At 43.0% G+C, this 19,719-nt stretch overlaps 1 protein-coding gene across 2 annotated transcripts; it reads left to right on the top strand.

Moving 5' to 3' along the window:
* The first annotated feature begins 11,448 nt into the window (after nucleotides 1–11,448).
* Nucleotides 11,449–19,719, top strand: LOC100283603 (SAM domain family protein). 2 transcript variants are annotated; one of them, NM_001156504.2, is made up of 7 exons: nucleotides 11,449–11,740; nucleotides 13,346–13,485; nucleotides 14,348–14,391; nucleotides 14,491–15,098; nucleotides 16,869–16,949; nucleotides 17,389–17,451; nucleotides 19,299–19,719. In NM_001156504.2, the coding sequence occupies exons 1-7, from the start codon at nucleotides 11,678–11,680 to the stop codon at nucleotides 19,356–19,358; spliced, it is 1,059 nt and encodes a 352-aa protein (NP_001149976.1). In that variant the 5' UTR covers nucleotides 11,449–11,677; the 3' UTR covers nucleotides 19,359–19,719. The 2 variants fall into 2 exon arrangements, with proteins under 2 accessions (NP_001149976.1, NP_001183716.1); NM_001196787.1 differs by having other exon boundaries at nucleotides 11,541–11,740; nucleotides 14,491–14,750; nucleotides 19,299–19,563.

Consider the following 19,719-nt stretch of genomic DNA (forward strand, 5'->3'; position numbering starts at 1 on the left):
TGGGTGCGATTAAGTCAGGGATCGGTCCATTCGAGGGACTCGATCATGCCTCGCCCAAGCCTAGCCTCGGGCAAGGGCAGCCGACCCCGGAGGATCTCCGTCTCGCCCGAGGCCCCCCTCCAGCAACGAACACATTTTCGGCTCGCCCGAGGCTCTGTCTTCGCCAAGAAGCAACCCTGACCAAATCGCCGCGCCGACCGACCAAATCGCAGGAGCATTTAATGCAAAGGTGGCCTGACACCTTTATCCTGACGCGCGCCCTTCAGTCGACAGAGCTGAAGTGACCGCAGTCACTTCGCCGCTCCACTGACCGACCTGACAGAAGGACAACGTCGCCTGCGCCGCACCGACTGTAGTGCCACTTGACAGAGTGAGGCTGACAGGCAGTCAGGCCCAACCTCAGGCACCATAGGAAACTCCGCTCCGCCTGACCCAGGGCTCGGACTCGGGCTAAGCCCCGGAAGACGGCGAACTCCGCTCTGCCCGACCCAGGGCTCGGACTCGGGCTAAGCCCTGGAAGACGGCGAACTCCGCTCCGCCCGACCCAGGGCTCGGACTCGGTCTAAGCCCCAGAAGACGGCGAACTCTGCTCCGCCCGACCCAGGGCTCGGACTCGGGCTAAGCCCCGGAAGACGGCGAACACCGCTCCGCCCGACCCAGGGCTCGGACTCGGGCTAGGCCCCTGAAGACGGCGAACTCCGCTCCGCCCGACCCAGGGCTCGGACTTGGGCTCAGCCCCAGAAGACGACGAACTCCGCTTCGCTCGACCCCAGGGCTCGGACTCAGCCCTGGCCTCAGCCGACGGTCTCCGCCTCGCCCGACCCAGGGGCTCGGACTCGACCACGGCCACGGAAGACAGACTCGACCTCGACCTCGGAGGAGCCTCCACATCGCCCAACCTAGGGCACGGACCGACCACGTCGACAGGAAGCGCCATCATTACCCTACCCCAAGCTGACTCAGGCTACGGGGAACAAGACCGGCGTCCCATCTGGCTCACTCCGCCAGATAGGCAATGATGGCGCCCCGCACGCTCTGTGACGACGGCGGCTCTCCGCCCCTTACGAAAGCAAGAGGACGCCAGCAAGGACTCGACAGCCCCGATAGCTGTCCTTCCGCCAGACTCCAGCGCTCCTCCGACGGCCACGACACCGCACGAACCGGGTGCCAAAACCTCTCCGGCTGCCACGACGGCATGTACTTAGGGCGCTAGCTCTCCTCCGCTAGACACGTAGCACTCTGCTACACCCCCCATTGTACACCTGGATCCTCTCCTTACGCCTATAAAAGGAAGGACCAGGGCCCTCTTACAGAGGGTTGGCCGCGCGGGGACGAGGACGGGACAGGCGCTCGCGTGAGGCCGCTCGCTCCCTCTCCCGCGTGGACGCTTGTAACCCCCTACTGCAAGCGCACCCGACCTAGGCGCGGGACGAACACGAAGGCCGCGGGATTTCCACCTCTCTCACGCCCGTCTCCGGCCACCTCACTTCCCCCCTTCGCGCTCGGCCTCGCGCCGACCCATCTGGGCTGGGGCACGCGGCGACATTTCACTCGTCGGCCCAGGGACCCCCCGGTCTCGAAACGCCGGCACAAGTCTTTTGCATTTCTTTCTTTTCCTGTTTCTAGCACTTAGACAGAATATGTTAGTACTCAAAACAATGTACTCAGTCTAGAAACATACCTCATGTCTTGATTTGCACTTTTCTCTTCATCTCTACTACTACATAAGTAAGTATTGTAGACGTTCACAGCCCGTCAGTGGTGCACGGTTCTGCCGTGGGGCACCCTGCATCCCGCCCGCCTCGCCCTCCCCCGGCAATCTCGGCGCTCGCCCCAGCGGCAATCTCGGCGTCCCCGCGACAATCTCCCTCCCCCGCGGCAATCCCGCCGTCCCCTGCGGCAATCTCGCCCTCCCCCGCGCAATATTGTGCCCCATCCCCCGGTTCGGCGTCCGTGCCCCTGTCGCGCTCTCCTACCTCCATGCCCCCGCCCACTACACCCGCCTCCTGATGCCCCGCCACGGGTTCCCCTCCCCCACAGGCACATAGCCCCCGCCCCTGTCTCGCCTGAACCAAGGCGCCGCCGAGCTCCTCCCTCGCCGCGCGCGCGCCGCGATGCTTTCGAGGCATGGGGAGGAAGACCGTGACGATGCAGTGAGAAGTCTGGATCAGGCACTGACCAGCACCCATACGCCCCCACCAGTCCTCGGGTGCCCCCGCCTCACGCCCTCACCGCCGTTCCTCGTCACCCGTCGCGCGCGACGTCGGTCCGCTGCAGGGAGAAAGGAGCAGGCGTCGGCAACATCCGTCCGCCGCGTGAGGTAAGGTCCTGCCCATCCCACCGTGCATCTTTGCAGAGGAGATCCTCCGCCGTCCGCCGTCTCATGGCCCACCCTATTCGGTTCATACCTAGCTCCCCCCACGCCCGTCCGTCCTTCCGCACTGGACTGCTCTCAAACCCTAACCCTCGCCGCCGGTCCTTGTCACCCCGTCGTCGTGCCCATTGGCAGGCCTCGGCGACCTCCGTCCGCCGCACATGGTAAGGCCCCCACCCATCCCAATGTGTCCCCCCGGTGAGAGGTGGTTCCGCTCGCCCTGCGCGCGAGCCTTCTCGGGCTGGGTCCCACGTTCTCCTGAGAGGATGGCATGAGGAAAGTGGGCTCGTGCTCACGAACCATACTTGGATCCGGATGTGTGCAGTGTGCTCTTAGCGGCGTCGGTCAGACCATCCGCCTCTCTCCTTCCAGCATCAAGGTAACCTTTCCTTGTTTAGTACGTTTTCGATCCTGATTTTGGTCAATGGGCATCTACACATACTTTTAATCTTGCAAATAGAACTACACCAAACAGAAGGGCTCGTGCTCACGAACCATACTTGGCTCCGGATGTGTGCAGTGTGCTCTTAGCGGCGTCGGTCAGACCATCCGCCTCTCTCCTTCCAGCATCAAGGTAACCTTTCCTTGTTTAGTACGTTTTCGATCCTGATTTTGGTCAATGGGCATCTACACATACTTTTAATCTTGCAAATAGAACTACACCAAACAGAAGGGTATCCTATGGGAGCAACAAGATGTTTCTAGATCTTACATATAAGCACCCGAGAGGTATGTGTTTCTAAGTTTTAGGATACCCTCATTTTCTCTGATTGACTGTAGCTTTGCTCTTCTAGGTTGTTGTATTCTAAATAAATTGATTACAAATCCTAAGTCTTCATTGTGTTTTACCATTTCTCTTATGTTGGGGCAGTTCATGAGCATGCGACCTTATTGTTTAGGACTAATATAATGTTTCAGAAATCCTCTCAAAACCAGCCATGGTCGATCAAGTGAAATCATACAATGCTAACTGGAAAATTCTAGCTATGTTTATCTATTAGTTCATAGTTTGTACCAATTCATGACCATGCAATTAGTTAGTTTCTGTTGCTAGGGGAAAAACTGTAGCTGTGTTTCCGTATTACTTCCTGTAATCTTGCTCTTGGTAGGTGGATCACGTGCATCATGCCTTTAGGGAAGCCCCTTGGAGGCTTGGACAGGCCTCAGTGGGCGTGTCACACTCTTCTTTGTTCACCATGGACACTGATGCTAGGCCAATGGATTCGAGAAGGTCAAGCACTGGAAACCAATAGCGAAGGTAGTGCTTGGTGTATAGTAGGGGCATGATGAATAAAGAAAATCAATAGATTATTTTCGGTATAACCATCTAACATTTGTGTTATTTCCTGCGGGACTAGAGCATTTATTTCTGAGCTAGAAACTCCCCCATCAATTAGATTTATCACCCGATACCTTTGTTGGTCTGCTCTCACTTCACTGGCAATTGTTGGAATTCACTATGGTTGTTCTCTAATCACTGTATGGATGTGTTTTGGTTTGTTCTAGACATGTCCCATATACTTAGTTATACCAGGTTGGGTTGAATGTTATCCCCAAGTGAGCGACAGTCCCATAGATCCGGCGCGCATGCTTCGCGTCGCCGCTGCCGTCTAGATCTATGTCCTTTGGTATTTTTTTGTAATCTGGTAATTTTTGTTGTAGCCTGTAGGCACCCAATGGGCTCCTTTGGCCTCGTTGCCACACTCCATGTGGCCACCGCGATGCTCTGGCTCGATGTCGAGGTGGGACTGCTTCACTCACCCATGACGGTAAGATTCAAATTCTGGCTTTCCATCTACTAGCACGATTTGTTTGAGCAGCAGTTTTGCTTCACAGTCGCAAAGTTTGGATCTAAGATAAAATTGAGTTATTTAATTGACGAGAAGGGGAGGAAGGCAGGCCTGGGCACTGGGGTAGGCTGCGCGAGAGGGCGTGCAACGGGGAGGAGACTGTCGTGAGGTTGACGGTGTAGAGTGCCATGCGAGCTTGTGCAACAGTGGTCCCTGGATGTATTTTCAATGAATTGGCTATCCTAGGCTACAAGCAGAAATGGTAAGTTGAACTGAGTTAGAAGATAACTGATTATTCAGCGTGGATAAATATTGTTTCTAACCAAGCTTTCTATCCTATATTTGCATGTTCTTCAAAGGGATGTATATGGACCTTCCAAATACACTAGACTTTTGCAAGCAACCAAATATACTCTCAGAGAAGAAGGTTTTCCTTGCCTTGAATACTTCTTGACTTATGTCATATTGAGCATTTGAGCTATTGAGAAACATACTAATACAGACATTGTTGATCTTGCACTTGCATGCCTCTATGTAATAGGCTAAACTAAGCAGCATTGTACAGGATACTGGTACTTTTGCACTTGCACTGTCTCTTCTTGCTAGGTAGAGTCCTACCCCATAGTCTGGAACTAGAAGAATTCTGATTTTCCTTTTAGGAATCAATGTCTATTTGAGCTTTGTTTGGTCAGAAATGCATTGTAGAAAAATTTAGATGGTGAGATTTTTATCTTTGAACTCATTTTTGTTCATTGTAGTATAATTTTTTTAGAGGTTGTTCTCATTTATCTATAACTTTTTATTTTTTTACGAAAAGTCGGTGCATGCTGATTATGCACCAAGAAACATCCTTTCGCAGCCCCATTAATCATCTCCATAGCAGCCATCGACAAAAAACAGTCCTTGAAAATTTAGAACCTTCCTTCAATTAAGAAATATGTCCGTTACTGAAATGGAGATCATTCAGTCAGTCAGACCAGCAGTGGTTAATTGTACTCTACTGTTAGATGCTAAACTTGGGTCCTAATACAGATATTCAGTAACTATAGTTGCAGTAGATGGCCAAATATTGATTTGATTTCTCTATATGCTTGCATGCATTGATTAAAAAAGAAAAGAAAAAACAAATGCTCTGCATTCTAGCATTTCCTCAACTCATGTGGGAATAGTTTTTGGGTTCTGGTGACACCATGTTCATATATGTGTGACTATGCAAATGATTGTCCACCTTATAGGCATAACAGTATGTTGCATATTATTCCTACATGACAAGTGTAGGCATGGTAAATTGGTAACTACATTGATTAACCAGATTATGCAGTCTTAGGTTCAATCTGGAGTATGGGTTTGTCATTTACATCATATTTATCTGCTTCTCATAAATATCACATATGCTTGAATTGCAAATTCTACTCTTGAGACCTACTGGGTACAAGAGGTCCATGTTGTCAAGGAACTAAAGGACTGAACCGTCCATATGCTGGTGTTCTGTATGGTACTGCAGTTAGAAAGAGGTGATCATTATTTCGCATCGCATGCTCGTTTGTTAAAATGATTGATTGTGAAACTAAGACAGCGGGAAGAAAGAGGTGCATCTAATGAGTGATAAGTACAATCAATGCTTGAGTACTTGTGTTTTAGCTCCTAACCATACGCTGGGGAATGCTACCATTTTGCCACAACACTGCTTTTCAGCTCCAGTAATTAAGCCCAGTGCTACAAATGTCGCGAACTCGAGGGCGATAGGCACAACATTATCTCCACCACCTGGTGTGATGGTTCCAGTTCATAATGCAGTACCATCTGACTTATCAGTTAAGGTATGTATGTCCCATCTGTTATTGCATAGGAGTGGTTGCAAACTGGCAGTTAAAAAAAAGTAGATATATTGAAGGACTGAATTTCAATAGATTATTTTTGAATTTTGAGAAAGTTTTTTTCCTTATAACCTTAGTATTTCTACCTAGAACCTATCATGTTTAGGCAATAACTGTTTTGTGGTTCATCGATTGCAGGATGAGAGGGAATTGAAGCGCGAAAAGAGGAAGCAATCAAATAGGGAGTCTGCTAGACGATCAAGGCTGAGAAAACAAGTGTGCTGTGTGATACAGTTGTACAATGAAGCAGCATCCTGAAACATGGGAGTGGAGTCTGGCTTGGATTATTTGTCCTAACAACATATCTTCAATCTTATACTTATGCCCTCCCTTGGTGTAGGCTGAGACAGAGGAGTTGGCTACACAAGTGGAGTCTCTTGCAGCAGAGAACACGTCCCTTAGATCTGAAATCGGCCGGCTAACAGAGAGCTCAGAGAAGCTCAGACGAGAGAATTCAGCTCTAATGGTAATGAACTTTTTTCCAATGCCTCTGTATACTACATTCAGGCGATTTCATGTCAATCAGCCTTTCCTCTGACGCGAGGTGCACTGTCACTTATCAGGTGAAGCTGAAGGACACTGCAGAACCGTCTCCAAGCAAAGCAGCCGCATCCCCGTCCTCTCCCCGTGCCTCCGCAGAGAACTTCCTTTCCATGATCGACAGTGCCAACGCGCCGAGCGTCAGCAGGCACACGGAGCAACTGATTTGCTGACCAAGTTCAAGATAAAGAGCAACTGATTTGCTTCCGTTGGATGGATTCCACTGTTGAGCCATTCAAAATTTGAGATGCAGATTAATTTATAATCCATGTTTTCAGATTTACCTTCCAATTTTCTTAGAAATAATAATAATGTATATGTAGGGCACCATGTTTTGATTATAATCTATCTTGGGTCACATGTTTTATACCGAGGTGAATTATTTTCCCGATCTCGTGGTTAGAAAGCATATTTTTTCAGTATTCATAAGACACTGCTTATTCTTTTCCTGGGCAATGTATATGGTACATGTCCAATTCTAAGTCGATGTAATTGTCTCCCTGTTCTAAAATTCACATATTTATGCATGTGATTTTCCCCGTAAAACTAGGAAAGTACTACTCATCCTATTTCTATAAGGTTTATGCATGTGATTTTTCCATTGTTTCAGGTCCCAGCCAAAGAGCAAGTTAATGCACTATCAAAGGAATTGTTTGCGCTTTCAAGTGTCACAGGTATTCTGAGCACACTGATGGCTATCTTGTGTTATTGTTTTGACCAATAAAATCTATAATTTATCTGAACAAATTGATGCAATTGTCTCCCTGTTCTAAAATTCACATATTTATGCATGTGATTTTCCCCTTGTTTCAGGTCTCAGCCAAAGGGCAAGTTGATGCACTATCAAAGGAATTGTTTGCGCTTTCAACTGTCACAGGTATTTTAAGCACACTGTTGGCTACTTGTGTTATTGTTTTGACCAATAAAATCTATAATTTATCTGCTAAATCGATGCAATTGTCTCCCTGTTCTCAAATTCAATGGTAGTCACAGATCATAGAGAGTTCTATATGTTTCTCTTAGTATGACTGTGTTAAGTTTATATGTTCTATCTTGCCACTTTGCTCTCCAGCAGCTGATACTTGATATGGTTGCAGTTGCAGCTCATGTATATAGACAATAGATGCACATCCTATGACACAGTTTACCACGAGAGTAATGGCTCTTCAGGTGAGTCCTTCCACTTCTGTCATGCTCTCTTCAAAGTATAATATCATAATTGTGAAATAAAATCGCATTTTCTTGTGATTTATTTACAATTTTTAGAACTGGATGCAAGTGGTATTTAAATTAATTTCCTATTGTGTCATGTATGCTCTTTGTAAATTCTAAAGCCTAAAAATGACTTAGTTTTCCATTTTAAATTAATTTATACCTGTTCTTCCCCTTCCGTTACCATTAACCCATGAATCTGATTACTTGTATATTTTTTGTTACCATTTACCTGTTCTCAACATTTGAGATTCTAGATGATGGTACCACACTACTCTGCTTGGCCCGTCTTTTTCAGGTATGTTTGTAGTTATTTGTTAAAACATTTTTCCCTCTCCTTGATAATGAATCATCGACACTAGCTTCATGTAAGCCAGCACAGTGTGGCAGCGCCAGTGGCCGAGATTAGGACGTGCTCTTAGTTAACTTTAGGTGTGCTTTGTCATAAATCAAGGCTTGGAAGGGAGCTTTCTATGATTTTTTGTCCATTTGTTCCTCACCCTTTCATCATTTAGTCACATGTTCTTTTCTTTCATTTTGATTATGAAGCTGCAAAATATTTAGTAATGTCACACCGCTCTACGATGATCCATAGACTCATAATGTTATTGGAAATCTGAAGGTGCTCTTTCTTTGTCAATACAATCTCATGAGTGTAAACTATGCTAATGTTGCTTTTATTTTAGGAGTTTACAACCTTTTTATAAGAGCTCTCTCAAGCTATCCTACGGATGTGAGTGAATCTTGGACAGAAAATGCAGATTACATAATGGTGAGTAGTAAATATTTTTCTCTCGAATGCATAAAATGGTATTGGGACGTGTGTTGCGATGCCACACACAACCGTGAAGTATTAACACCATATGATAGCTGTAATAAAATGAAATGTACCATTTCTATAAGATGACCATGCTAACAGAAGTTCTGGTTCATAAGCTCAAAAATCCTACTTCTAGATTTGTGTTTGCAAAGCATATCAATTACTAGATGTGATACTAAAAATGGTTGGAGTTTTTGAGAAATTAAATCATACCTACTTGGGTCATATCTGTTAGAGCAACTTCTTATATAAATTTTAACTCTCTAATTCACTGATTTAAGGAGTTGCTAAATAACTTTGGTAGTAAAAAATTGTGAGTTCTCCAATAGCTCTCTAAATATATGTTGTATTTTTTTTGAATCTATCCATATAAAAAAGTCACACATGTCAACAACCACCTTCATTACATACATAATGTAACCATTTTTTTTGTTTAGGAAGAATGTGAATTGCTGGGTTCTTGGGGCCCAGGTGAATGTCCTCATAGTAAGTCCTTGCCATGTGGGTTGCTTATTAAGTGGCAGAGTAGCAGTAGGTTGCTCCATGTTTATTGATCATTATTAAATAGATGGTTCTCCAGATCAATGGGTTTTAAAACTATTGTACTTAACTCTTCTCTTGTTATGCAGGCAGAGTGGTGACTGCTATAGCTCTTTGTTAGCTAGGCCACTTATAATCATCCAATGGATCGAAACCAACAACTTACAATGCTTGGTTACAAGTTACTATAGCCTGAATGCATGCATGTATGTACGTACTTACATATAAATGTATGTGTTTAGATGCTTCATTGTCACCTAAATAATCATTGAGTTGATTGCAAAGAGTCATAAAGAGGTGACACAATTCATATCCTGCACCAATGTGTCCATGCGTGTACCGGTTAGATAGTTAGGCTCAACTAGCTTTGTATCTAGCCGTGTTAAACACTATACTTGAAATTTTTATTTGACCATGTATAAAATACAATTATACAAGCGCCAATCCGTCCTCCATCTCATGAGCAGACGAGCAGTTGAGCACCTCACGTGAACCAGTGCAGTGTGCTGATGCTGTTGACAGATCACTAGCTGGCTAGCTGCTTTCGACTTGCATGGCTTTTTTCTTCTTTGTCTTTGTTTCATGCATGCTTCTTTATTCATCTACTCTAAGTTTCGATCATTATTGAACAACACTTCATGGGTATGCAAATTTTGAACTTGGTTCTCTGATGCCCACAAAACGGAAAGCGTTGTAACCTTCGACCAGTTCTTCATCTTCTGTATTTCCATAGATTGAATTTTCTCGCTCTTCATCTTATCACTAGAATCACAAATAGATTACGAAACTGGTTCTCTTAACAATATAACACATATTTTTACATAAATTATCGTGACATTATACGTTTCCGTTGCAACGCACGGGCACTCACCTAGTTTAGCACATAAGAACTTAATTAAATGTGTTGGGCACTTAATCACCAAAACATAATAGAAATTGCCCACGAGCACATTTCCCTTTCATATGGGATCCTGATTCCATATATCAAATATATTGTATAAGATATATCTAATGTTGAAAAACGAATTGACGCAAACCTAAGAAACGAATCGACACCCTTGTGTTGTCGCGTATTGCGGTGTTCACCATCATGGACGGAATCACTAAGAGATTGAACCAATTCATCAATTTCTTGACACATGGTTTGTGATCTAATCTAGTTGCATTGCATATTCATCAATTTCTTGACACGTGGTTTGTGATCTAATCTAGTTGCATTGCATAGACATGTCACACCACCTCTGGTTTATCAATTTAATGACTCATGGTTCATGACTCACCTAGCATCGCACAAACCGTTCGCGGAGGCGCTGTGCAGGGTGGGTGGTCAGATTCTAAGAATCGGATTTCTCTTAAAAAAGTTGAAAAGCCCGAGCTCGAAACCGCTACTTTGACATATGATCTAAAGTCCAAATTTTGGTCCCAAACCCTTATCTTACTCGATACCAAGTGATATCAAGTGTAAAATGTGAGAAGAAACTTTTCACATAATATCAAGTGCAAGTATGTGTTTATGACTACAATTTACATTTATCATTTTACAATATTAGAAAAATTTATTGCGCTCAATAGAAATTGTTTTTTACATCAATTAATAATTTCTTTAATTATATATTTATGATTTTTTATAGAGAGAGAGAGAGGCATATGTACTAGTTTCACTCGGAGCCTCTAAAATGCTAGGACCGGTTTTAACCGTGACGATGTCGTACCATTTTTTACAGTACTTCGATTTCAACTACCCTGTATGAGGCTAAGGGTTTGCAAGTAGGATCTTATGTATTTACCGAATAGTAAGCAAATTTGTTGGCTTTATGAAAGGTTTCCAAAAGTATATCTACACAATAGAGGATCTAAGCTTTGTTTAGGTTGTCTCTAGCAGGTCCCCTATCTCATCCTTTATTTCAAATTTCACTTATAAATAGTGTCAAACAATATTATCTACAGTATCGTGTCATCTATTTTACAAGATTCACCGAAGACAATCTTAGAGTCAATAGATATTGTTCGATTTTCAGTAAGAGTTAGTTCGAGTGATGTTTTTGTGGTTCATTACTTTATTTATTTTTTCTAGGGTATTTGCACTAGAGATAATAATTAGTTAGCTAGTGAAATTATGTATCTAACAAATAGCTAGCTAGCTAGTAACTAATTTGCTAAAAATAGCTAATAGTTGATTTATTAGTTAGATTGTTTATTCAACTTAATTTTAGTGCATTTGGACAGGCACTTTTTATCATAGCGCGCTGGTTAAAGTTCTAGTAAAAAGTAAAGCGCCGTCGAAACCGGCAAAGCGAAAAATGCCCGCCCGCACCTGCGTGCGTGTGCTGTGTGGGCATGGGCAGCGTCACCAAAGCGAGGCTCCTCTCGTCCCAAGCGCCGGTTAACTCCGTCTCAGCGCACGCGGCACGCCCCTAATCTTCATTCCCCCGAAACCCTAGCCGGTCCTTGGCCTTGTCCCGGTCGCGCCGCTCCCGTCGCCTCTTCCGCGGAAGCCGTCCTCTGCGCGTCGGCGGCGGTGGAGATGGCCTCCTCGTCGGCATCTTCGAGGCACCAGGTCACCATCACCCTCGGCCGCAGCGGTCAGGTGAGCCGTCCAGCCCCGGTCAATCCGTGTTTATAAAGCCAGCGTGGTCTCATTCTTCGTTGCGGATTTGCCTACGGAGTCGTTCAGGGCTTGAATGTTGATTGATTAGCATCAGAGCAGACTCTCCAGCAAGAGAGAACATGGCCGCTGATTTGGTAGAGGTCTGTATATCATTTGTTAACCTTAGTTTAGGTTTAGAGTGCGGGGTATCAGATATTACCGTATTATATGGAGGGATCCTATGCGATTTGGTGGTCAAAAGTTGGTCGCATGGTGTTGGATTTGGTTGTTGACTACCGAGAGTACAATCTTGCTGTATACCTCAAATCAAGGGACGATGCTGTGATTTTTGGAAGGTGGCTTAATATATACTCCCTCCGTTCCTAAATCTCCAGCGTATAAGCAAATTGAATTTATTCAAAAATCTCCATCGTATTAGGTGGTCTTTCCGTCTATTTTAGTTTGGCGAGCATGCAACACCTCATTTCTGCTGCCGCGTTTTTACTATGCTGTCCTCCCGTTATTCGTTGTCTGCTCCTGTACTGATTTATTTCGAATTCTGATTGGAGTACCACACCGCTCATCCATGTAGTCGCTTTGCTACTTGCCATGGATCACCAACCACGAAAAGGCACGACATGCGGTTGTGAGCGGGTTAACACTGTGGTAATTAAAAACAAATTGACGCTCTTTGTTGTTCCTTGGTCACTTCACCGATGGCTAATATGTTGGAGATTTATGAACGGAGGGAGTATGTGATTGCCCACTCGGTAGCTTTGAGTTTCTAAGTGTGGTTGGGGTGCGGGGGGGGGGGGGGGGGGTGGAGTTAACACGAGAAGTACCCGCATGGGTGTTCTGATGTTGTGGGATATAGTAGAGAAATCTCTGGATCTCCTTCAGTGATATTATTGTTTTTTCTCCTCAAGATACATGAGAGGGGATTGGAAATGGTTGTCAATCATAAGGGCATGATAAATTTAAATGTGGAGGGGTGGAATTTGTTGATGCAGATTATGTTTATTCCTTATGTTGCTACAAATATGTGTATATGAAATAAGCAGCACTTGAATGACTGTGAAGTGGACAATTTTCTGACATTGGGAGAAACAATAGAAGCTTGTACAATGAATGTTATCGTGCAAGTTTCATCTAGGGCACACTCTTTGTAGTAGTGTTTATTTGTACCTGCTGGTCGTATCGAAGATTATCAATCATTTGTTTCATGTTTGCACAATTGCACATTCTGCATTCAGATCTTTTATGCTGTTAGTTGTAATGTCTAACGAACATATATGCACACCATATCAATACTTATCAGGATGATTTCATTATTAGCAGTGAAGCCACTCACGCTAGCACTTCTATTATGCATGTTTTTTTCTTCATTTTTTTCTATAATGATTTGTTTGTAATCTATCTTGGATTTGACAAAGCATACACGATCGGTTTTAAGGTTTGCTATGATGTGAAATGCTAGCTGACTGATGCCATTGCCTTTGTGTTAGTGTGTTACATACATGTTATTTGCATCTTAAGCTTTCCCAAACCTCGATGAATTTTGATATCACCTTCTTTACATGTTTATGTTATTTTTGTTCACCTTAGGTTGTTAAAAGGAGGACTATATCTGATGATATTAACGGCGATGAAATGCCATTGTCGGGGAAAAAACGATCTGTGAGGGATAGGTTAGGAAGTAATGTGTCTGATTCTGATTTTTATGGAAGCCAGCAGAGGAACAAAAGGTAATCTTTCTTGGGTCTGCTATTTCCATTGTTTGTGTAGGCTTCAAAGTTTTTAGCTACATTATAATATACAAAGGATTCTTTCCACATCATTAGGGACAGACTGACAGTTTGTTCCTTTGTGGTAATTCGCCCCCAATTGTGAGCCATGGCTTCAGCTTCATCACAATGTTTCAATCACACAAAACCAAATGCTTTTTTATAGTTTATACATTGTCAACTCCACCACTCTGCCTTGTAGCCTACATATTTGGGTTACCGCTATGGCGCTATTGCTAATAATAACTATTTTACATTTGATTTCTGATACACATATTTGTGATAACCTTAAGCAGACATGTGTTAATTTATCATATCATCTTTACTTGTTCATAATTTAGCAAATTAGCTTATCTATATATATCATAGTTGTTAAAGCGGTAAGGCGAGTGGCCCCCTTTTTTAATCTTTTAAGCGATAAAGCGTAAGGCGCCGGGGCGATGCCCTACTGTCCAAAGCGGACGCCTTAGGCTCTGAGATAAGGCGACTGGGACGCCTTACGATTTTTGCACGCTTTACCGCTGGACGCTTTAACAACTATGATATATATGGCAATTGGACATGTACACCGATGTCGCCCTTCTATCCAATTGTGCACTGCACTGCATGCTCCTCCTTTGCATATTACATTCTTTTTTGTCCTTGTTTTTACTTTATCTTATATATTTGTGAAGAACTTGTCTTTGAGATCATAGCATGTGTGGTTCTATTTACTGTGTTCATTTTGTTACATTCTGCCACTGCAAACAGGTCACTCCTTGCCTTTTTCTTATATAAAGTGTAATTGACTGCTTATCCCTGTGGTTCCACTCTCACTTTGCAGGCAACAGACAGAAATTAATAGCTCACATGGAGATGATGGTTCAGGTGATGAAAAACCTTAATTTCTTGTCAATTCACTAGGGCTTGAATTGAAGATATCTGGCACTACTTACTCTGTTGCATTGGCGTGCAAAATATTTGAAGATCGCTTGGTTGGCAAGGATGATCTGAGACTGAAACTCATGAGGAAAGGCTCGTTTCAGAGGAGCAATGGTGGTGCAGAACAGAATACAATGGATCTCCGTGAAAAGCTTTCCCGAAATCATAAGAAGTTGCCAAGATATGATTCTAGAGGCCATGCTGCAGAATCAAGGGCTAGTTATGATATGAGAGATGAGCCACCAGAGTTAAGGTCCAGATATTTTTCAAGGGAGGATGTCCTAGGGTCAAGGAACTCTTCTGTTGTAAGTCGAGTTCCTTATTCAAGAACTGCGGATGACTTGTTAAAATCGAACCCTTCAAGAAAATCTTACCCCTCATGGACAGACGATGGTTTGAGGCACAGATCACCTGAAAGGATTTTAAGTGTTCGTAGTGATGTGTCTCCACCAGTAGGTTATGATCAGATTAGGTCCATGCCACCACTTAGATCTGCCGGTTCCTCAAGACCTCAAAGTTTTATTACAAGAGGTGCTCCTGATACGCCAAGGAGTCAACCATATGCTGGCAAAGCCACCATTTCTGTTGATACAGTACAGAGAACTAATGGGATCACTCCATCTAGTGCACCTTTGCCTAAGGTCCCTGTTATGGTTTGTATCTGTACCTCCTCTCATATACCCTAATTCATCGATGCTTCTGAGAAAACATAGGGCATTTTGGAGCAAAATTCCTTTTCTTTTGTGCACAACATTTTCAAATTCTTTCTAAAATCACGTCTGACTGTTTTTAATGCTGTTGGGGCTATGAAATTGGCATACAGTCAACAACAATAACAAAGCCTTTTAGTACCAATCAAGTTGGGTTAGTCTAGAGTTGAAACCCCCACAAGTCAAGGATCAGACACGTGGATAGCTGTTTTCCATGTCAATTTCAGCCTTCCCCTGCTTCTTTCCACATGTCCAAACCATCTCAATCGGTGTTGAACAAGCTTTTCTTCAATTGGTGCTACCCCTAGCCTATCATGTATATCATTGTTTTGAATTCGTTCTCTTCTTGTATGGCTTCAAATCCAATGTAACTACGCATTTCCACAATACTTTATTTGTTGAACATTTTTTTGTGGACAAACATTTTGCACCATGCAACATAGTAGGTCTAGTCGCCATCTTATAAAACTTGCATTTTAGCTTCTACAAGACCCTCTTGTCACCTAGAACGCTAGATGCTCACCACTTTATTCACTCCGCTTTGATTCTATGGCTAACATCTTCATCAATATCTACGCCTCTCTGTATCATTGATTTTAAACACTGAAAAGTATTCATTCTTGGGCACTACTTGACCTAACTAGCATCTCCTTCCTCATGTGTAGTAGTGTCGAAGTCACATCTTATATATTTAGTTTTAGTTCTATTGAGTCTAAGAGGTTGTTTGGCATCGCTCTAGAGCAAAACTCCGAAGGGGAGCTGGCCAGAGCTAGCCAAACAATGTAACTCCAAACTTGCAAACTTCATAGAGTTTTGAGAGCTACAATACAAACTTTTAGAGTACCTCTTTTGCTGCTCTAAAATCCTTAAAAAACAACTTAGATATGGAGTTTGAAGGTATTTACCCGCCACTACCACTAGTTATGAGAAAGCAATCTAGACTTTGGAGCAGAACTGCTCCATCCAGAGTTTTGGAGCAGAGATGCTCTAGAGTGGAGCGGAGTCATGCCAAACACCCCCTAACTCTAGGGTCTTTTGCTGCAACTCCAATTTCCTATTTGCTCTTGCTTACTTTCATCAACTAGCATTACATGATTACATCGTCCGCAAAAAGCATACACCAAGAGACATCCTCTTGTATGTCACTTGTGACCTCATCCATCACCAAGGCAAAAAGGTAAGGCTCAATGATGACCCTTGATGTAGTCCTATTCTAATCGGAAAGTCATTCATGTCTACATGACTTGTCCCATCATTGTTGTACATGTTCTTAATGAGTCTAATTCGTGAGAACTTTATGTTTGTCCAAAGTCGATCACATAACATTCCTTGGTATTTTGTCATAAGCTTTCTCCAAGTTAATGAAAACCATGTGTAGATTCTTTTTTTGGTCCATGTAATGCTCCATTACTTGTCTTATTAAGAAAATGGCTTACATGGTTGACCTTTCGTGCATGAAACCAATTTGGTTCATAGAGATCCTCATTATTTCTCTCAGATGGTACTCGATAACTCTCTCCCATTGCTTCATGTAATCTTTTAACATTTGTTAAGTTTGCTCATTGTTATCTAAGAATCTAGGTTCCACATCTGAATTATAATAACTTCTGCAGTCTTAGAATTTTATTAGTTATATATGGTTATGAATTCCTATACCGGTGTTCATAGAATCATACTTGAAGTTTAATAACATTGCTCTATGCAACTTTGCAGGCTGAAGCCCCGCTTACAGTTACTGGATTGTTGAATTCGTTGGGTCTTGAGAAGTATATTGTTCTCTTTCAGGCTGAGGAGGTAACCTTTGATTACTTCTTTATTTGTTTCATTCTATTCAAATATCTTTTTCTTTGTAAATATCATGCATACATTTCATTTCTTGTATCTTTGCATGGAATTCTGAACTTGTGCTCCCTAGAAGAGCTCAGTGGTTTTCTGAAAGCTTGTTAATTTGTTGGCGCTTTGCAAATTTTTCTTTGCTCTCTACAACTATTCTTGCATGGTATCTATTCACTGATTTGGCTTCATGTTTTCTGCCTATATTCCAATGGGATACTCCAAGATTTTTCAATGTTTTTGTAAAGTTTATGCCAGATCCAGGCATTCTGAGCCCATTCAAGCATACATTTGAATTTATGTGATTATATATTCATGCTTGTATAAAGCAACAAGGAATAACTTGTGGGGTGCTAATTATGACAATAGTACCTTTTTCATACTATTTACTTGTTTGCAGGTGGATATGGCTGCATTGAGGCAAATGGGGGAGAGTGACCTCAAAGACATGGGGGTACCTATGGTAGGTTGGAAGTTTACTGATTTCTGTTCACACCATGGTAGCATATTAGCATCCCTGTGGAAAATATGATCTTAGGATGATAACCCCCTAGCCCCTCTTTTTTTCAGAAAGACACTTGTTCATCTGGTAAACTTCTCAACAGATTCGTAGGTGATGAACTTATTAAAATGCGGACTTGCCAAAACTTGTGCAAATATGTGCAGAAAACTTGGGATTACTTGGTTTTTGGGCTACTCAGTACTATTTCTGCTAGTGATTAGATTGAATTAAATATTCTGAGTAAGAGATTTTAGCTGAAGTTCACTGGAAGCATGGACCCGGAATCCCGCAGGCCACTCTGTTCATGTTTTTTCAAAAAGGTGGATCATAATATTTCTATTAGCAAAATAAATCCATCAGTTCTTTTTATTTTGCTTCCAGTAGAAATGGAGCTCAGAACTCATCTTAAATATGGTTTACTATATTGCATGCTTTTGTAGTTCCAAGCATATGCCTGTCATGTACATCAATCATGAAAATATATGGCTACAAATGTAGGCAGAAGACAACAAATCTTAAGTCTCTTCCTAAACAAGAGGGCTGTGTGTTATGCTATTTAATACCTCCGCTATTTCAGGCCGAGGTTAAAAAAGGTCACTCGATGGTTCCCCTAGTCGTGTGCACATGAGATGGACTGACCTATGCTGGGCGGATCCTCGTGTAGGGGCTGGGAGGGCTCAACACGAGTAAATATATTGGCTATAGGGGGGGACCCTCATGTTGCATAGGGACTAGCTTTCGTGACCTTTCTCGGTCGGGGCTCCGATTGAGCTTCTTAATATAATACCACGGGGGCGTTCTTTCCCCTATTGGCCGTGTTTTTTTAGGCACATTACTTTAAGGCCAGTCTCAATGGGAGTTTCATGTCTCTGTTTTCAAGACTCCCATGTGTTGGAGACAATGCAGTCAAGCTTCATCTCCATGAAACTCATTTCATCCCATGCATTTTTTGCTTAATACTATGCCGCATCAGCTTATTTAATGTCTATGAAATTCTTATCTCCATTGAGAGTTTGAGACTTCCCTCGCTATGTATCTAGAGAAGCCAAAACATCATAATTTGGAGTGAAGTCTCAATTCTCTAGATTGGGGAAAAAAGATGCAACTACTGTTTGGAAGAGTGGTTGCATTAGATTCTTTTTTTTCTGAAAATTATCACACATGATATTATAGTTGAAGCTGCATAGTATCTTCCCAAAGTAATAAAATGGTTCCCCTGTGCAGGGACGGAGCCGGAGCCAGAAAAAAGTTTAGGAAGGACTGAACTAAATTGCTATAGTATAAAAGCTCATTCTACATTATATTGTATATATTTTAGATTAGTGGAGGCTGTAGTAGGGCTCCATAGGATCTAAAACGGTAGGGTGGGCTCGAGCCCTGCCCGCCCCACCGCTGGATCCGTCCTTGGTTGTACGTCTACGAGTGCATCTCAGAAATGAATCTATCAAATCAGGCCTTTTTGTTCTAGTCACCACTATTCTCCAATTCATTAGTTTTCTTGCCTTAGGAAACATGATTCAGCAAGCACGAACATTCTTCAGGTGCAAACGTGTTTGACAGACCACTGTTTTCTACAAGGAAAACAATGTTTTGTATATGTTTTTATTTTATATGCTAGTCTGTCTTGTGATCCAACGTATTTTCGTGGCAACCCTAAATCCACCAGTTGATTCTTTTCTAACCTTATTACCTCTGGACATATTGAACGATTTCTCAAAAAAAAAACTTTTTGCTGAGTCCATTGTCTGTATTACCATCGGTATAGTTGAACATGATTGTGAAGGATGTTTTTTTTTTGTTTTACTCAGGGCCCGAGGAAGAAGATTCTCCTTGCAGTTGGCCCTCAGTCGAAACAACGGCAAATATGAGCAACATGGTGTGGGACTTGCGAGCATTTGTTGGCAACTGAAAATATTGGTGCAAGAACGCCAGATAGCAGATATTGTATATCAATCCATATTGTCTGTCTCAATCCACTCTTTTGTTGCTGATGGCGTTGTTTCGTGCCGTAGTTGACACCATGTAAAGTCTATTCAGCCAGCTGTTAATCTAGGTTCTATCATTCAGTCTGCCTGCCCACTGTTATTGTTTCGAAACGGGTGGATACGTGTGGTTTACTCGTGACGATTAGTTTGGAATGGATGCTACGTTCGATTCTTTTGTGTCACAAGACGCCGAGCCTTTAAGAAGGCCCTATTTATCTATCCAAATGAAAGCGTTTATTGATTG

This window comes from Zea mays, chromosome 10, assembly GCF_902167145.1.
Source record: "Zea mays cultivar B73 chromosome 10, Zm-B73-REFERENCE-NAM-5.0, whole genome shotgun sequence".
NCBI lineage: Eukaryota > Viridiplantae > Streptophyta > Magnoliopsida > Poales > Poaceae > Zea > Zea mays.

What these genes read in the sequence shown, in the direction of transcription:
- LOC100283603 (NM_001156504.2), top strand. Translation starts at nt 11,678, where the DNA reads ATGGCCTCCTCGTCGGCATCTTCGAGGCACCAGGTCACCATCACCCTC. An exon ending in AGCCAGCAGAGGAACAAAAG is followed by an intron (nt 13,486 to 14,347) that starts GTAATCTTTCTT and finishes CTCACTTTGCAG; the next exon opens with GCAACAGACAGAAATTAATA. An exon ending in TGCCTAAGGTCCCTGTTATG is followed by an intron (nt 15,099 to 16,868) that starts GTTTGTATCTGT and finishes GCAACTTTGCAG; the next exon opens with GCTGAAGCCCCGCTTACAGT.